General features: G+C 50.6%; 1 protein-coding gene and 1 long non-coding RNA gene across 3 annotated transcripts; one reads left to right on the top strand and one right to left on the bottom strand.

The window, feature by feature from the left end:
• Positions 1-170: 170 nt before the first annotated feature.
• On the top strand, positions 171-15,986 carry LOC311422013. The gene is made up of 3 exons (XR_014685138.1): positions 171-317; positions 476-544; positions 15,854-15,986. It is a non-coding gene; the product is annotated as an uncharacterized lncRNA (long non-coding RNA).
• Positions 2,217-17,715, bottom strand: MIGA2 (mitoguardin 2). Of its 2 annotated transcripts, none has more exons than XM_084494610.1 (15): positions 16,717-17,715; positions 15,888-16,083; positions 14,751-14,863; positions 12,632-12,749; positions 12,018-12,157; positions 10,684-10,801; positions 10,417-10,517; positions 9,943-10,058; positions 9,557-9,629; positions 9,130-9,216; positions 8,426-8,524; positions 8,042-8,176; positions 7,323-7,376; positions 6,737-6,853; positions 2,217-6,110 (listed from the first exon to the last, which is right to left on the bottom strand). In XM_084494610.1, exons 1-15 carry the CDS (start codon positions 16,810-16,812, stop codon positions 5,910-5,912), a joined length of 1,764 nt encoding a protein of 587 aa, XP_084350736.1. In that variant the 5' UTR covers positions 16,813-17,715; the 3' UTR covers positions 2,217-5,909. The 2 variants fall into 2 exon arrangements, with proteins under 2 accessions (XP_084350736.1, XP_084350735.1); XM_084494609.1 differs by having other exon boundaries at positions 15,888-16,098; positions 16,717-17,713.
• Positions 17,716-17,983: the final 268 nt, after the last annotated feature.

Here is a 17,983-nt window from a genome sequence, read left to right as displayed (position 1 = left end):
GGAGAGGGGCGCAGGTAGCAGGAAAGCCAATCGAGAGAAAGGCGGGCCTCGTCGCTTTTCCTCATTGGGCAGGGGAGCGATGCAGATTAGCCAATCAGCGGCTGCCGTTGCCGCCCGCTCTGAGCCAATGGGCTGCGGTGCTGGGGGGGATGGCGGGGGGCTGAGGAAGGGGCTCGGGGGGCGCCCAAGATGGCGGCCGCCGCCCTGTGAGGGGCTGAGGCGCTGAGGGGCCGCTGCCAGCGGGAAGCAGCCAACAAATAAGGGACAAATCAAATCGCCCTCCCCTCTGCGGTGGGGAAGAGATAAGTTTTTGGAAGGTAACGGTTCGTTTCTACAGGGCTGGGGCAGTGGGTGAGGGTAAGGGCTCTGCCCTCACAGGAGGGGAAGGGCTGAAGCAGAGCGCTGCTGGGAGGGGGGAGTGGAAAGGAAGGGGGAACAGTGCACAGGGCTAAAGCGTGAAATAAAATCCTCACAGATTCACTGCTAAAGCAGCTGCTGCAGGTACTGCATGTGTCCTATTGGAGCCCGGTGACAGCTGGTTCAGGTAATAAGTTCTGTTTCCACTCCTCCCACCTTTGAGTACTGAAAATGCCCCCTCTGAAGCCCAAATCTAAATACACGCTTCCCTATTTGACCACAAGACTTACCTAGGGAGCCAGAGCAAAAAGCAGCACACACAAAGCACAGCGCTCCGAAAGCTGCGTACGCAAGCACGATTACACAGAAAAGCCCCTAGAAGGCAAATATAACTCCAGAGCAAACCACCGAAATTAAATCAAGCTTTTTAAAAAAAGTATGCAGAAGCTGCTCAGGGAGTAATAAACTTAAGTAAGGAACAAGGGTTTGCTTTTTGTATGCCAAGATAGCGCACGCTAGGATTTCTGTCCCTTAACGTATTCATGTTTTCACATTCTGAAATCTAAGATTTCAGAATCGATAAAGCACACCTTTTCTTGCGGCCGTAATCCACCAGTTTTCAGGTAGTAATTACAATTACGTCCAGTTAACTTAAAAGCCTTTCCAAAATTGACGCTCTTCTTGGCATTTCAAGGAAAATAGCATTGAAGTCTTTCTATTGGGAAAGAGAAAATATTTACTGCGGAGGTTCAGTTCACTTCAGAAGAGTGATATAAGGTAGCATGAGTGATTTACTGCTTTCATTATTCAAGTTAAGTAAGTCTCCTCCTTCCTGAGCTGTTGAATATAGAGTTATGCTGGCAGAGTGGATTACATTTGATCTATGTACCATGACAAGCACTGAAAATTGTGGGCTTCATTGCTATATTCACCCACTCCTTCCTGAAGATAAGAAGAAAGTGTCAATACACGGAGCAGCCTTTGCTCTGCTCCTTCAGCATAAGAAAGCTGAAAGCTGCTCTGGAGATGTAATGAGTATACAGTCTGACACCATGGAAACCAAGATAAACTCCTTTTTAACTCTTTCAACTAATGTTCTGGGTGGGGCACGAGACAAAAATTTTCCTATTCATGCACATCTTATTTGCATATATCACAGTTCATGACAGGTTTGCATTAACGCTAACTGAAGCTTTTTTTTTATTATTATTTTAAACCTATGGATGAAATTTTAATCACTGTGGAAGCAAACAACATAATCTGATTCAATCTGGTTTCTGTATCATTTGAAAAGGAAAGTATTTACATACTGTAATTGTTTCAGAAGAGTAAGATGCGTTTCCTGCATGGCTCAGCAGATAGGCATCTCTGATATCAGCCCAGTCTTTACTCTGTGTTTATTTCACATAGTTTGGGAGGCTGGTGAGTATACTATAAGAACGAGGACAATGTTTAATAATTCTGTTCCTTACTGGGATTTCTGTTATCAGTTCATTGCAGCCAGCTAGCCTACCCACCCCACAGCCAAACACAGTCAAACCACCAAGGGAAAAAAATATGAAAGAGTAAAACCCCAGAGTTTTCAACCACTGCTCAAAGTGCAATGAGTTGTCTTGTTTAGTTTATAGCTTGCTTATTCTCAGGACTTGTCTGCTGTAGAACCAGGAAGACTCCTCATACCAACAAAACCCTTCAAATTTACTTGCTGTAAGTTTAGAATTTTGACCCTAGGACAAAGGAGCCTTGCTTTACACCATGACTCTAGCATGAGAGATGTCACCACAGCTGCAACCTGTATTGGAAACCAAATACCAAGTTGCTAGCACATTTCACCAGGAAGTTCAAAAACAAAACCCACGGTCGTGAAGGAAAGTTTTATTTTGCTTGTAATGCCCACATCCTAAGGTTAGAGGTAAAAAATAAAATAGCTGCAAAGATGAAGAAAGAAGCAAAACACAAATCGATTTGTACACCCTTAGGAGATCAAGAACAAAAAAATAGGCACAAGTTTACATTCATTAGTTTGATATGGCAGAGGAATGTTCAACCGAGGAGGGGTAAATAAAATCCTACTTTCCCACATCCTTGTATAAGACAGCACAAGTCGTGCTTTTCAAAGCCACGCTGGTCTTGTAGATACAAGAAGGCAGACTTTTCCTCATATATACTTTTTTTATTAATATATTTTGGCTTTAAAGATTATAGAGACCCTCCTAGAGCCACGTGGCGTAGTCTCTGCATACATACTAAAGTACCCAGTATGTACTTCAACCACTACTGAAGCTCATTACAGCAACCTCCACATAAAAAATGAAAGTCATGCATATTTGAAGTTCTGTTTAAGCATCAGAAACTAGTGAAGGGTTTTATTTCATAGCTGGTAAGCCATCTCAAATCCCCATCAGTGTTAAAATCTCACAAGTGGCAGCCCAGCAGGATTTAACCCCTTGAGAATAAGGGCTCGTTACAAAAGCGGCAAATATCTTGTCTCTTGAGATCTAGCCAAATACATCTCATCTGCTGCTAATACTCAAGCACCTCTTTTGTTAAGCACAAAATGTGAGGGAAAAAAAGATTTTCAAGTGTCCCCTCACTAAGCTGGAGGGGAAGCAGTTGCTGAGTCCTAGCCTTTTACTCTGCCCTGCAAAGCAGATGAGTTGGTTGCCACTTTCAGCCAAGCACGGCTCTGGAAGAGATGAGTGGGAGCAGCCCAAACCCCTGCTCAGGTTCACATCCAAAAGGAGCTGAATGCAGCTGGAGACAGACCAATGCCTCTAAGGTCAGAGAGCTGCTGGCGCAGGAATACCTCCTCTGAACCCACTGATCTCAATGATCCCTTCTAGAGGCTGCAAGCATCTTCCTTTTGCTTTTCCTCTCAAGTCACAGTGGGGATTGGGGAGGGAGAAAGCGCAGTAATGGAACAGGAATGGGCAGCGCAGAGAAGTTTAACCTTGTCCCCAGGAAATAGCAAGTCAGTTCGTCTCCGCAGACATCCGTGGCTTGTGCAGGAACAAGTCAGTCACGGCGGGTGGAAGGGGCTACAAGAAGCTGCAGATGTCCTTGGGGAACATCCACCTTTACCTTCACTGGAAGGGCCGTACAGCCCACGTGGAATAAGGGCTGAGGGAAAGAATAAAACTGCAGTACAACTGTCTTCCATGTCATTGATTAGGAATTTACAGTTTTAATTTAAAAAGCTACAATGCACGTTAGCATTTGCTTCACGAGGACCCTGTTGCAGTGTCCTCTCCTGTGAGGATGCAAAAAGACCGGGGGCAGCCGTCACCACCCTCGTCGTACACAGAGGGCAGGCGGCCCCAAGCACCAAGACACCCAAAGCACTAAATAAATACACATAAAACAACACTAAAACTCTGAAGTGAACAGCACTGATTGTTTAGAATTACACCCCACCTTGTTACATCAATCTTCACATTTTAGCATCTTTTTAACCACTGTACAAAGCTGCTGAAGTTTCTCTTCCTAATAAACCCGCCATACGAGAGCACAGAGCGCTATGAAATACTTTTGGCAAAGCAACTTGCTTCCAGAATTGAGCATACTTTCACATCACAGTTTACACAGAACAGGTGTGCCACGCGTACACAACATCCTCCGTTTCCTCTCTCACTACATGCTGCCAGAAGCCAGACACCTCAGAGACCTTTCCTAGTTCCAGTTGCTCTCTTAAATCCTTCCCATAACAATTTATTTCACGCAGCCTCGCTCAGCTCAGCTGCTCCTCACTTCTGCCTCCACATCGCCTTGTTTATTGCATTAAACCTGGTCGTCAGCATAAGACACATTGGTCGGATGTGCTTACAGAACAGCTGGTATGTGCTGTGCGCCTGCCCTCTCGCAAGCATCCCAGGAGCATTATTTACTCCTTTTACATCCTCTTGTTTACTCTTTCCCTGCTTGCTTCCTTCCCGCTTTTACCAGCGGAATCCACGTTAGGCATCCGAAGAGGAAGGAAGAAGAAAACTATTCTCCAAATCCGTGCACTGATTTTTCCACTCCTGTGGAAACTCCAGGTTCTTACATTTTTTTTTTTTGCCCTTTGCAAAGATAGGGCTGGGCAAGATTTGTGCTTTCTATCTGGGACAGCACAAGGGATAAGTCAATCTGGAGAAATCCAGCATGGCCCACGTTTTTGTGCAAGTCCCCATTTTCTTCCTGAACACCTCCTCGTTCTGAGCCTGGGCTTTGGAGCCTCGTGTGGGCTAAAACAAGAGAAAGGACACGAAGGCCGAGGGCTAAGCCTCTGAGGCGTTACAATCACAGAGGACTCGGAAAATCTCTGCAAGCCTTGCACAAAAGCCAGGGCTTCTAAGTCCACACTCAAATGCTGCCGGTATCCACTTCAGCACACGGTCCAAAGCAGGCAGAGACTTCAGGAGCCAGCTGCACCTCAGCATCACACGGCGTGAGAAGAGCCCATCTCAGCACTACGAGGACATAGGTGCACATGCATTTGCTATATCACCAAAACTGTATTATGTTTCTCAGGATAAACACAATAAATAAAAGAGTTTTACCTCTCTAGCAGCTTGATCCCAGTTCCCCAGCTACCTGCACAGCATCTCCTGTACATCCCGTCCAGCTGTACACGTCTGCCTTGTGCGTAATAGGAAGGAGCACCACAGAGCACCACTTCTACACCAGTTCCCTCTGCTCGTGCACTTCACGCCCTGCACCTCCTACCCAGTGAAAACTACTGGCGAATTCTGAAATACGGCAAGGCACTTGGAGGGATGTTAGAGACCTTGTGCACACACGGGCAGGATGCAAATCCTCCCCCTCCTCCTGCCAGCTTGCCTTAAGGGCAAACGTAGACCTCAGCAGTCTCCTAAGGGAAGATGACCGCAGCACAGAGCGAGTCACCTGGCCCGTGAACAGCCACACAGAGGGAACAGACCCACTTCCTCGGAGCTTCAGACTGCTTACAAAGGTCTGCATTTTACTTCAGTGCTTTACAGAACTATTTCTTCCTCCCTGGGAAAAAAAATAAAAAAATAAAAAAAAATCCTTGCTTGTCACATTGCATGTGCTAAAATATGTAAAGTAAAATCAGCAGTAATGTCAGTGGAAATACAGCAGAGAAATAGTGATAATAAAAATCCCAAAGCAGAAGAAACCTTGAGAAGCTACGGGTCAAGTGGAGAATTTACCAGTGATGTTCCTGCACCCCACACAGTCACGAACAGCAGGGATCAGCCATCTGCCAGGTAACACGCAGGCAGCACAGGTACGTACGTTGCCCTTTTCATGATATTTGGGCAAAAATCTCAGCCCAGACAGTTCGTGGGTTATGACACATTAAAAATAATAATAAAAAGGAGGGTGGAACAAAGAAGAAATTCAAACCATAAGCTGGCAAGTGGTCCTGGATCCATCCCAGCAAACAGTACTGGCTACAGAAAGCAGAAGGTCCCACCAGGTTGCTGCGTGTTGAGATAGTCCCGTGGCCACCACTGAACACTGCAGGTCGTTTTATCCAACTCCGGGAGGAAAAGAGTCCTTGTACCAAACCGTTTTCCTCCTGCCTGACATCAGATGAGCTCCTTCAGAGGCTCGTTTTCGCCGGGAAGCGTGCCGTTCATCTCGGGGGCGCTCTCGGTGCCCAGATACCCCAGGAGGATCTCGCTGCGCCGCCGCGACAGCTGCAAGATGTCTTCTGCCAGCAGCTGCACCGTCGTGTACCTCACGTTGTCGAAATCAAACATGTCCTTCAGGTACTGCACTATCTGGTGCTGCAAAGAGAAGAGGGAGGCTTTACGGTAAGGTCCTGCCAGCAGCACCTGCCCGGACGGCAGCAAGCAGAGAGCCCCGGAAGGAATTTTGTGTCTGCATCCAAGCAGATCTGCCTCAGGGTGGGTATTACTTTTGTGGCTATCTCCCCTTTGCCTCTGGAACAGGACAGCAGAGCTCCTGAAATTTTGAGTGCTGATGTCCATGGCAATATCCGTGCAAACGTTTAATGAATGCAGCATCAGCCCCTGATGGTTTTATCCACAGGCTTTAAGACCGAGTATGGAACCCTTACAGCACCGTGTACTTGGGCAATGCACTCTCTCAACATACGTATATGCACCCTTAATCTCTTCCCATAGTGATTTATCAATTTATATTTTATAAAATGGATCTTCTCACACATCTTCTTGCTATCAGTCATGGCAAATCACGTTGGGAGTTCTGTCAATCTGCATTCAGTGATCTGCATCTCAAAAAGCAGGGATTTTTTAGAAGGCTTTTGTACCGAGCCAAGTTTCTTAATGCCACGTCAGTCAAAGCCAGCCGCCAAAAGCACACAGCTGCAGCTTGAAGCCGAGAGCCTGCAGGCCTCCCCCACAGCCCAGGTCCAGAAAAGCCACCTTACCTTGAAGAAACCACAGACTTCAGAGAGCTGCTGCTTGGGCCCCAGAAAACCGAAGGCTAGGACAGGGCTGACATGCTCCGATACGGAGTAGAAATGAGAGATAAAGCCATCTGGTACCTGTCACAAGGAGGGGAGGAATCAGTTCTCAGGCAGAATCAGCAGCTTATTCCGTGTTAACTACAGGTTTCTGTGCCAAGAAGCGCTGGGCTTTGGTAACTGAAGAGCTGCCTAAGAACAGCTCTGCCTGCAGAGCTGGTCCAGGGTTCGTGAAGGAGGACCGGAGCTTTCTATCTGCATGTTTCTGAACTACTCTTTCAGGAGAAAAATGAAGATAAAGGGTGCCTGATGGCCGGGAACACTGGCTTTTAAATCCTCACATTAATGATGCGTGAGAATAAACTCAGAGCAGTAAAACACCGGCATTGCAACAGAGCAAAGAAATAACAGCGGGACCCCAAAGCATCAGAGGGGATGCAGCTCAGTTCATTCTTATACCTCTAAAATTTTGTATTTCATCAAGATGTAGGTGATAGCTTTTCAGCTTCAAATGTTTCAGATTCTTTCCCTTTTAATCCATTTGGCTTACCATCAGAAGCCTTCTTTTTGCTTTCAGAACCGACCAACAGGCAGTTGCCAGGGCCTACAATTAAGAGAGAGAGAGAGACCATCACTCGCTGGGATTACTTCCCAGAAGAAACCAGTTTACCAACACATCCCCAAAATCCCAAAGCAGGCCCTCTTGTGCCAACAACTCTGAAGTGAGTTAGAAAATCTGCGTGAACTGGAGGGCGATTTGTCCACTGCAGACAAGCAGAAGTGTTTTCGAGGATTGCTAACACGATCTGGCACAGCTGCCAAATGCCCCAGAACGCAGACAGCTGGTGGAAGGTGCCTCCCAGCCATCTCCTGTCTACAAAACTCATGTCCTACATCCACAGTTGGTGGCCAGGACCAGAGGAAAGCGCTGCTATTTGAGCCTCAGTGTCTGCTGAGGTGCCCCCAGAAGGACTGAGCAGCTGGAAGCAGAAATCACCCACGTCTCTCCCTACGTTTTGATCCTCCCGTCCTTACTCTTCGTTTCCGCTGTCATCCTTTAACATCTCCACACCATCACTGCTAGCAGCCGCTGCAGACAGCGGTTATCGGCAGCAGCCAGGTGCCTTCAAAAGAAGGCAAGCTTTCCTCTAAACGATTTACATGTGCCAGAAGGCTGTTGCTTAGAGTTTCAGGTGGCATTTCCAGAGAGAAGATGCAGCTCAGCAAAGCCAGCTTTTCCCGAGCCTGAGCTCGCAGCAGGTAACTCACCGTCTCCTTAAAGCTGTCCGACAGCCAGCGGTTGCGCAGCACAGCCAGCACGGAGGAGGGCGGATTCTCCAGGTCCTCGAAAGCATCCATGAGGATAAAGTCCAGCACGATATCAAAGAAGCTCATGCACACCACCTGTCAGAGAGCGGAACAGCGTGGGAAGGGAACAGGCTTTAAAAAAAAAAGCAATTTTGAAGTAAGAAGACATAATGAGCTGAGTTTTGCCACCAACATGGGACTGAACAGTTTTCCCTTTGCCCTCCTTCACAACGTATGCTTCCAAAATAACCCCATTTTCAGCAGTTCTTTCAGTCCCGGGCTGTTCCCCCACAGCCATCCTTCTCCAGCTCGTCTCTAACTTTTAGAGAGAAAGCCTTTACCGACCCCTCTTCCCTCCAGCTCCTGCTGGGTGGTTGGCCAGGTCTCTGGCTTCAGCGCGTAGTGCAGCATCTCCTCGTAGCTTTCCAGAAAAGCTTTGGGATTCTGGAAGAACAGAGAAACAAAACACTTCAGAAGGTAAAGCAGCTGCGGGCACGTTACCACAAAGGCTGAGCACTATTTTGAGCTAAAACATCAACACGTGCAACACCTGTGTGCTTTGTGCAGGAAGAGGTTTATTTCTGGGAGGCAGAGATGCCCCAGGCTGGGACTTAAAACACTTAGGGTAGAGACACCCGTACTCAAACCAAGTCCAGGAAGAGCCTGGGAAGTGACTCTCCCTTTTTAGGGGATAACCAGTGGCTAAGGCAGTGAGCTGAGCAGGGGTATGTGGTTGATGGCAAAGGTTTTGTTATCATTTCCCTTTCCTGTGTTTCTTGATGGTGCGTTCTGATTCCTCTGGTGCATTCTGTAACCTCTGCTCTCTCTATAACACGAGTGTCAAACTGTGTTCAGGCGCTGCAGAGAGCCTCTTTCAACAGAATTTGGTTAAACGACGCTAAAAACAGGCATTTTGTTTCTCCCAGTGACCACCAGCACACAGATGAAGCTTTCTCCTTGCAACACACGAGGCAAATTGTGGGCTGGGATGGAGCAGTGAGCATCCACGCGTTCACAAGACACAACTGAAACACCACCAAGCTCCCTACCTTTTCAGCCTTTGTCATCAGTCCTATCACCATTTGCTTCCCAACCTCCCCAAAAAACAGCTGATTGCTTTCATCCTCCAGCAGCTCCTGCAAAGGGAACAGAAGGCTCCGTGAGCGGCAGTGGCAGCTTCTGGGCAGCTCTGGACTTCCCAAACGCTCACTTCCCAGAACTAAAGCAGCAACGTGGCCAGGTAAACACCACCAAAGCTGGCCACAGGGGCCAGGGGATGCTCTTCCCCCCAGATCGAGACAGGATTACGAAAGTTAAGCAAGGGGAGCTTGAGCTGTTTCAGCTTTTACTTGCTCTAGAGGGGCAAAGACTTCGTTCCTGCTTGAATTCAGGAGAACACGCTGCCAGAAACGTGCCGTGGGAGTGCAGGAGCCACGAGGAAGGCCAGCCCCAACCCACTCACTGAGACATCCTCACCTGGAAGGCCTGCCTGACGCAGTGCAGCTTGGCAAGGAAATCCTGGTCACTGTAGCAGCCGAGGAGCTCTGTCCTGGAAGGAAAGGGGAAGGACTGCATAAATGTCACTTCTCCTGGCATCCGTGATCCTAACAAAAATGCTCCTCTAAAAAAAATATCCCAGTCTCTGCCTAGGAGGAAGTAACAACTGCGTTCCCTTTGTACAGCTCCTTGGAGGACCACAGCACCCCTACTACGGCTGTTAGAAGTCCAAACAAGCAGGAAAAATACTAAAAGCTTCCTGCCCCAAAGGGTTATTCTGGTTGTAGGGCTGCTCAAAAGCAAATGAGACGGTCACAATCAAAGGGGCCGTGACACCAGGACCCCTGACTCCAGGTGGCACTCACCTCAGCGTCCGGCACGCAACCTTCCCTTCTTTCACCAGCTGCAGAGCTTCTTCATAGGCTGCCACTGGCTTCGAGAGATGGAAGGGTATCTCCTCAAAGTGAAGGGAGTCAAAGAGCTGTAAAGGTGGCAAGAGACATGAGAAAAGAAAAAAAAGTGATCTCTGATACCTGCAAATACCCAGAGACTGCACACAAGCACGACGTACCTCCTTCAGCTGGGAAACTTTTGTTAGTGCCAATTATTTCATGCAAAGATAATTCTTTTTCCACCAGTTTCAAAGCTGCCTCAGCTCTGACAGCTCAATGTCCCCTAAAATTACCCAGCCAAGCCACGTTACATTAGATTTACAGTATTTTCCTAGCTGTTGTGGCATGTTTTATCATCTTCCTCTACTAAGATGTGTTTAACCCTGCTGTCTTTGTGGCTCCCCTCCAAGCAGTTGACCTGCTATGCACCACTGAAACTGAAGTCACCTCTGCTGCGGAGAAGAAGGAGTCCTCGGAAATGGAGCTGTCCTCATCGTCCGTCCGAAGCCGTAACGACCCGTCCGCCAGGGGCAGCATTAAGGTCTTCTCTGGAGGTGGGAAAGGAGCTGCATGTGTTGGAGGTTACAGACCCCCAGTCCTCAGAGCCACCGTGCTTTCTCTTCCAGCCACCCACCCCCCAAAAAGCGCTGTCACCGCTTCATCGCCTGGCTGATGGAGAGAGACAAAAGCATGGAAAGGAAGCTGCCGGCTCACCCAGATCCAGCAGCATGCTGTCCGAGGGAAGCGAAGACCCAAACTCTTCCTGGAGGTGGTAGGCTCGGTGCAAGAGGGACTCCAGCTTCTCTGCAAACTCCCTTTTCTGGGACTCCTCCTTGAACAGACATAAATGGCACGCTTAATTAGTCAGCTGGCAGGGACAGACTGACAGCACAAACACGGGAGGAAATTTCAGTCAAATAGGATTTACAGTTTGCAGATTAAATGGTGAATGAGAACTTAATCCTACGATACAGCTAATAACGCAAGGGAAGGAAAGCTGCTAGACAGCCTAATTCAAACCCTCCGGCATTTTTAGCTTCACTATTTCATTTTCCTGATTAGAAAAAAAAGTGGAAGAAAGAACTTTAACCTGCCATCCAGGAAAACAGGTGTCTTTATAGATCACTTAATCCTCCTAACTTGTGACTTTAGCCTAATTTCAAGAGGGAACAGCATCAGAAAAGCCATGTTGAAAACAGCAGAGTACCCAGAACTGGATAACAGAGTAAGAGTCCTTGGGTTAAAGTGCTGGGCATAAGCAAAGTTTGCTGTAAGCACGAGTGGATAGACAAAAAGGAGGAGAAAAGTAAGACTTACACAGCATCTTGCCTTCATGCCCCTGTGTCTGCATGAGTATCTCACCCAGTAGATAGAAGCATTAACAAGAAGCACAAAATCTATTTGGATAATGAATCGACTGTTTGAGTCAGTTGCAGAAACACCAAAGGACAGTTCAGGAGGGGACAGCAAGGAGAGAATCCAGATTTGATTTGGGTAAGTTATCCACCACAAAAGGCCATACACGGACTACACCAGGACCGAGCTCCCACCAAGTTACCACTTGGTTTTAGTGATTAACACAAGCAGCTGGTCCTGCTTCTGCTCAGCTCCCTAGGAAGTCCTAGGGACTACCACGATCTCCACGTTTAACACGTTAAAGAGATACAGGCACAACAGCGCCAGGCAAAAAGCTCCTTCTTCCCTCCTCCCAGGTGCTGTGTTTGTTGCAGCCTTTTCCTGCTGCAGCCTCTACTGCTCGAGAACTTGCACGACAGTGACTGACATGATCTGGAAGGTGGGCAGAAAGCTGAAGAATGAGGGGGAGAGACTTATTAGAAAGAGGAAAAAAAAAGAAAAATTAAGAATTCGCCCACTCAGGCTACATAAGGAAGCCAAGAATATAGACAGCTCTTAAACATCGTCTAACCCAGCTCTGCCCTTGCTTTGCTCTTCTTCTACTGCCCTGCAGTGACTCCTCCTAGCAGCCTGGCTGGCCTTCCAGCATGTTCCCCAGCTGCCAAACACAAGAGGGAAAGGCAGGGACCTACCTCTGCGATGCTCTCAGACAAGGTGTCCTGGTGTTTCTTGCCGTCCCAGGGCACGGGGGTGCTCGTGCTAGCGCTGTCCCGCTGCCGGATGGTCAGCGCCTGCTCCCACTTCTGCAGGGCCTCCTCGAACAGCTCCATGCCTGGCAATGCAACCAAACAAGCTCAGATCCTCAGGCCACGTAGGTACAAAGCCATGCAGCAAGAGCCTGCTCGCTCAGGTAACCCAGTGAAGAGGGAATCTTCTCCCCAAGAGAAAGAATCCTTGCCCTTTAAAAGACAGTTTTATTTTCAGTAGAAGTTAACAAGAACATCCCCCAACTCATTAAAATATCCTCTGTGTTATTTTCAAGGTGCTGTTCCCCACAGCAGATCAACCTGACGCTCAGCGAGTAGGAATTGGGAAGCAAATTGTTCACTGGGAAGAAAGAAAAGTTTCTTTAAGTTCTTGTAACTACCGAGTGACTGGGATCAAGGAGAGGACAGGAGAGAGCTGCCTTGGAGAGCACAAAGGTGCAGCCACACGATGCTGGCGATGCTCTGCGTAACTTCATGCTGTGTATTTGTTCTTGCAGTGCCAACCCCGACCCGCTGATGCTCCCCTCGTGCTCGTTTACCTTGCACGTAGAGGCTCTCTGCACTGGAATCACCCCCGGCTCCGGCGTCCCCCATTGCCTGGGCCTCCCACGTCCCTGCTGCTGCTGGTGTTGGACTCGAAGAGTTCACTGCAACCATCTGAGGGAAGGGAGCAGAGCAACAAACGCCCGTTGAAATGCCGATTGCCTTGGAGAGGTGAAACCCCTTGCCTCGGAAGGGGAAGGTATCAGCAGGTACCACCCGCCTCCCACCTCGTTTCACGCCACGCTGCCAGCTGCCCAGAGCTGCAAGGTGAGAAGTGCTGCCCTTCCCCACCCGGCACCAAAAAAAACACCTTCCCCACCAATTTACAGCAAAGCTTCCTCAGGAAACTGCGAGGTGTGCAACTGGGAGCCTGAGCAGGACAGCACTGGTGGAGGAGACAGCCTGAGAAAGCTCCACAGCCTTCTGCACGGAATAACATAGGAAGCTGGGGTAGCAACCACAAAAAAAAAATAAAAAAAAAAAAAAAAAGGAGCAGTTTATCAGCAGAAATACAGCTGAGGACTTTGGCCAAGGGAAATTCCAGTTTGCTTTGTAACCAAACCTCCTCACAGGAGGGCTGAGCACCCAGACCCGCGGTGCAAGTGGCCAGCTTTCTCAAATTTCGCCCTAGTGCACGATGTCTTCTCAGGTCTGACACTGAAGTGCTGGGCTCGGGCACTGCCAGTGAGCAGCGTTTGATAATTTTTCCATACAAGAGCTGGGGGATGAGCTCTTGCCCTGCCTCTGTCGATTCATCTCCGTGGCAGGGCAATAAATCACGCTGAGATCCAGGCCTGCAAACAGTAACTCGCTGCTGCTGACTTATTTACTAGGTGACAACGCTCGGGAAGCCAGACAGGGCAGCAGGGAGAGCCTGCAGCTGTGTGAAGGCTGTTCTGTGCCGTTTTCCCATCAAATAACAAAAGCAACGAGGACGAGGTGGCAGCAGCTCCCTTCCCACGCGGTAAAGGGGGTACAGGAGCAGCTTTCTCTGCGTGGATACGATCACCAGCAGCGGAAAAAGGAACGTAGGCAGCTTATCTTAAGCACACCAGCCCTCAGCAGCACAAACCCTGCGGCTTCTCCTTCCCCACAGTGGGCTGGGAGCGTGAATGGACGCGAGTCCCCGAAAGGGGAGGAGGCCAGGAATGGACACAGCAGGGTCTGCACCTCCCATCGCAACCAGTAACCCCAGGGGAATACTGGGGCAGGCTGCACGCCCAGCGCCGTGTCAGCACTGCCGCCTGCTGGAGGCACGCTTTGACCAGCGCAGGTTTTGTTTTGTGTTTTTTTTTTGGCAACTTTCTGCTGCTTGAATCCTCCCAGCACGCTAAAATCAAGCGATGCCCGCATAGCGCGGGGGCTGGCTGCCCGACAGCTGCCTTCCAAGGGGGGATTTTTCCCCCTTCCTGCTAACTAGACACCAAGAGGGGGTTTTGTGGGACGCTGTGGTGGAGGAAGCTGCTGTTCCAGCAGGAGCTTTGAGCACTGGGGATGTAAAACAGGCCTCGAGGGCAAAAACACTCCCCGGCGCTTCTGCCTCTGGTCTGTCAAGAAAAGTGGATATGAGCAGCGAGGGCTTCTGCTTGGTACAGCCTGAATTACCTGTATTCTGTGCTTGGGAGGCTGTGTGCTCACCCTGCACTGTTTCATTACCAGAAATACCTGGTTTTGGCAGTTCACTTGGTTCAAAGAGCCAAATGAGCCGTGAGCAGCCTGCATAGAGGCAGGAGGGCTGCTGGACCACCCAAACCTCCACCACAGGGGGAAGCCAACGAGCTCCCCGTTGCTGCAGGACCCAGCCACAGCCCAACCTCACACCTGAGGGGGGCACGGAGAGCCCCGAGGAATCACAGCCACGTCCCACACCGGCCCCTCAGTGGCCGAAAACACCGGAGAGACCTTGGGATGCTCCGATTTCAGCTGCACGCCTGCCCCGGACACCTCCAGACCATCGCTGCTCGGTTTTATCACAGCCTGCCCTCCAGTTACACCCCACCTCATCTGCTCCAAAGGTTTTGGCATCGTCCCCCGGCCAGCACAAGCCCAAGAACCCAACGGGCTCGTTACACAGAGGGGTGCTCACGTCTCCCAGCCCACCTGGCAGACCCTTACCGAGGCGAGGCTGTGGGAGGAACTGGAATGTTTGCTGGGCTCGATGGACGATATCCCGCTGAGCGTGTCATTGCTCTTGCTGCCAGGACTCTGGACTCTCTTGCTGGAGTACCCTGCGGGTTGGGAAGGTCACACAAAAACAGGGTTTTAGCCGTGCTGGCCTGTGAACGCAGGAGATGGAGACAGCAAGAGCTGTTGGCTGTGAGGTCCCTGCAAGCTACAAAAAGCGTGGTCCAGGTAAGAAACTACAGCAGTCACAGGAAAACCTGGTACAAAGCAAAACAGTTTCACTGCAGCTGTGAAGAGGGAGGGGAAGAGCACCCTGTCAGGTGTGACAGCAGCTAGGCAAAGCAGCATCCGATACCTAGGAATGAGTCACAGATCTCCTCTATGCTCTCAGACATTAAAAACCTGGTATCAGCAGGGGCCTGAGGCTGAGGATTGAATATTCATTCACCGCCGAGGATGGCAGGAGGGGAGCACAAACGGAAAGCAGCGAGGAGAAACTCCTCCAGCTTCCCCCGGGCTGGGCAGAGCACGGCCACAGCAGCTGCTGGGAGTGCCATCACGAAGCACACTCACAGATTTCCGTGTTTTACAACCAAAACACTCCCCCAGTGCTGTGCCGAGGAGCTGGGTCGATCACACCCCAAAATCCATCCGAGCAGGTGAAGCTGCCCAAAATCCAGGAGCCCCAGCAGCGTGGGACGGACGCTGCCGACCGAAAGCTTGGCCAAAGCCACCCTCCCCTCCGCCCTCCACCCTGGCAGCACGCAGCAGCCACGATCAATACGCAGCCAGGTCACGGCGTGCCCCAGGCTGTTACCATCAGGGCAGGGTGACGAAACAGCTCCACGCTCCTCCTGGGGCAGGGGGATGGGAGCTACAAGCCTTGGGGCTCATAAAAAAACCTCCCCACACACAAAGGCTTCGAGCTCAGGGTCTCTCCTGTTCCTCCAGTGCCCTCGGCATGGTGCTGCAGGTCGGTAACCCCACTCCTCATTAAGGCACTGCGCTAATTGTTTTGCTTTCCTCCCCACCCACTCGCCAGGAACCTTTTTCTTTCTTTGGATGCTCTTTTAACAATGTTCTCCTCGCTACAGGGCTTGGGGGCCTCTCCCTTTTCACAAGACCAACCTTTCTTCACGGACGAGACCCTTCTGGTCGGCAGGATGGGCACCGTGATGCCTCCGGGCTTGAAGCCACACTTGTCTGGAGCAATCTGCTTCTTTCGACGCCGGCGCCGCTTCAGCTGATGAGCTGCAAGAGCCAACGCAACCGTCCCGAGAGCTGTCGCGAACAGCACCTTACGCAGGCCTGGGGAGAGCCGCAGCTGAGAGAAGACAGACTTTAAACACAAAAGATATGAAAGAGCAACAATGAAGAACCAATTCCGCCGCCCGTTTTCCTTCTAAGCAGTTGTAAAAAAAATCAGGTAAGCTGAAACCTATCCCGGCGCTCCCCCTCCCAGCCGCAGCACAGCTCCCGTTGTCTGCTACACAACTTCACAGCAGGGAAACTGCAGAGCATGGATCAAACCTGGAGATCCTTCTCATCAAAGCACGCTGCAAGATTTGCATGCACCCCACAGCAGATGAGCTCTGAGATACCCGAGTTGAGCTCCAGAACCCTGATGCGTATCTGAGCTGTATTGCTCCAAGCGTTGCGTTAATACAAGCAGGAAATATATTTATGATCTTAAAATATATATATTTTATATTTTTTTGTGCTTTTGAAAAAGGGAAAGGTCACAGAGGGATGCGGGAAGCCCTCCTCTCCCTATTCCACCTCCATCCCCACACCCCGGGCCTCTCAGCAACTTTTCCAAGCTCCCACATTCCCCCCAGCACCACCCCCTCGTGCCTCTGCAAAGACTCAGCTAACGCAGGTTCTTCTTTCTCCGCAGACAGCCCTCAGAGAGAAAACCCAAGGAACCACCCAGGAAAGCCTTTCCTGCTCGCTGTACCTGCCCAAACGTCGTGTAAACGAACACGGGGATCTCTGCCACGGTCATTGCCAAGGCCTGGATGATGGACATGCCCTCGGTCCTTCGGAATGCCATGGCTGAGCCAGGACCTCAGCGCCTCCGGGAGCCACAGGTGGGAAGGGCACTGGTGGGTCGAGCTCACGGGGAAATGCAGCTTCCCTCCGCCATCGGGCTCAGCGCCCTGAGGTCAGCCTTCGTGCAGCAATCCTCCTGAAGGACGAGGGGAAAAAATGAGGCCAGTGGAGGGAACACACAACCCACCCCTCCTCGTGCTGCCCTTCGCAAACAGCACGCCAGCTCGCTCAGAGCTGCAGCAACGCTGCTAGAGCCAGGAGATTTAAAGCATCTCCTCCCCAGCAGCAGCAATTCTTGCTTCTCCTAAGCTCAGGGGCAGATTCCCAAACTGCTCTAAAGCAGCAGCGCCGTCCTTGCACTCAATAGCTGCAACCGTGCCAGAGATTTCCACATGCCCCAGAACTGGCTGCACACGGCCGGAGGGACTTTTTGTCAACCCGTGTATAAAAAAAATATATATAAATAGATAAAACCCTGCTGCCCCTCAATTTCTGTGGCTGCAGCAAAGCTCCGCTCACGAGCTCCCAACCGAAAGCTGCTTCCCTGAGAGGCTTCAAAGCTGCCAGAGTTTACACAGCGCTCTGCTGGGCAGCGGGGACGCGCTTCACGTCAAGGACAGAGCTCCAGAAGAAGGCACCGCAACGCGGGAGGCGTCTTTTAAACGCCAAACAAAGTTCTGAACGCTTCGGCCCTGCTCTCCCTGCTAGCCCAGCTTCGCAGCGAGCCTCTTCTGCTGCGACACGGAGCCGTGCTCCAGCCCGCGGGGCTCCGGTGTCTCCGCACACCGAGCAGATGAACCCATCCCATAAATCCAGAGCCCACGCATCGCTCGCAGCAACCTGGCACCCCACAGCCCCGCATTTGGCAGCGGTCTCGCAGCAGCAGCACCCGCAGGGAGCAGCCACGTGCGCCGGGCTCACAGGACAAGGTGAAACGCAGCAAGTTTGGGCTGGAGGTGAGCAAAGAGCGAGAGATTTTGGGGACAGCATCAGGCCTGGGGCTTCCTATCCTTGACGGGTCGGGGGCAGCACGCAGCCAGACGCCAAGGGAATCACCCCTGGGGAGAGCACAGCCCTGCTCAGCCCGGCTTCTAGGGTCACCCCGTGGGGATGTGGAAGCGTTGAGCAATGCCCTACACCCCGTGAGGCTCTGTGATCCCAATGGGATGCCC

This window comes from Aythya ferina (assembly GCF_964211825.1).
Source record: "Aythya ferina genome assembly, chromosome: 20".
In the NCBI taxonomy this organism is placed as follows: domain Eukaryota; kingdom Metazoa; phylum Chordata; class Aves; order Anseriformes; family Anatidae; genus Aythya; species Aythya ferina.
Note: the sequence above shows the minus strand (reverse complement) of the source record. Positions and strands in the feature narration are given on the sequence as shown.

Bases quoted from the DNA above. Each gene is read 5' to 3' on its own strand.
- MIGA2 (XM_084494609.1), bottom strand. From the start codon at position 16,812: ATGGCATTCCGAAGGACCGAGGGCATGTCCATCATCCAGGCCTTGGCA. The intron at 10,802-12,017 runs GTAGGTCCCTGC...TGTCTGTTCAAG, and splicing joins TGTCTGAGAGCATCGCAGAG to GAGGAGTCCCAGAAAAGGGA. The intron at 8,525-9,129 runs GTAGGGAGCTTG...CTGTTCTTCCAG, and splicing joins TGATGACAAAGGCTGAAAAG to AATCCCAAAGCTTTTCTGGA.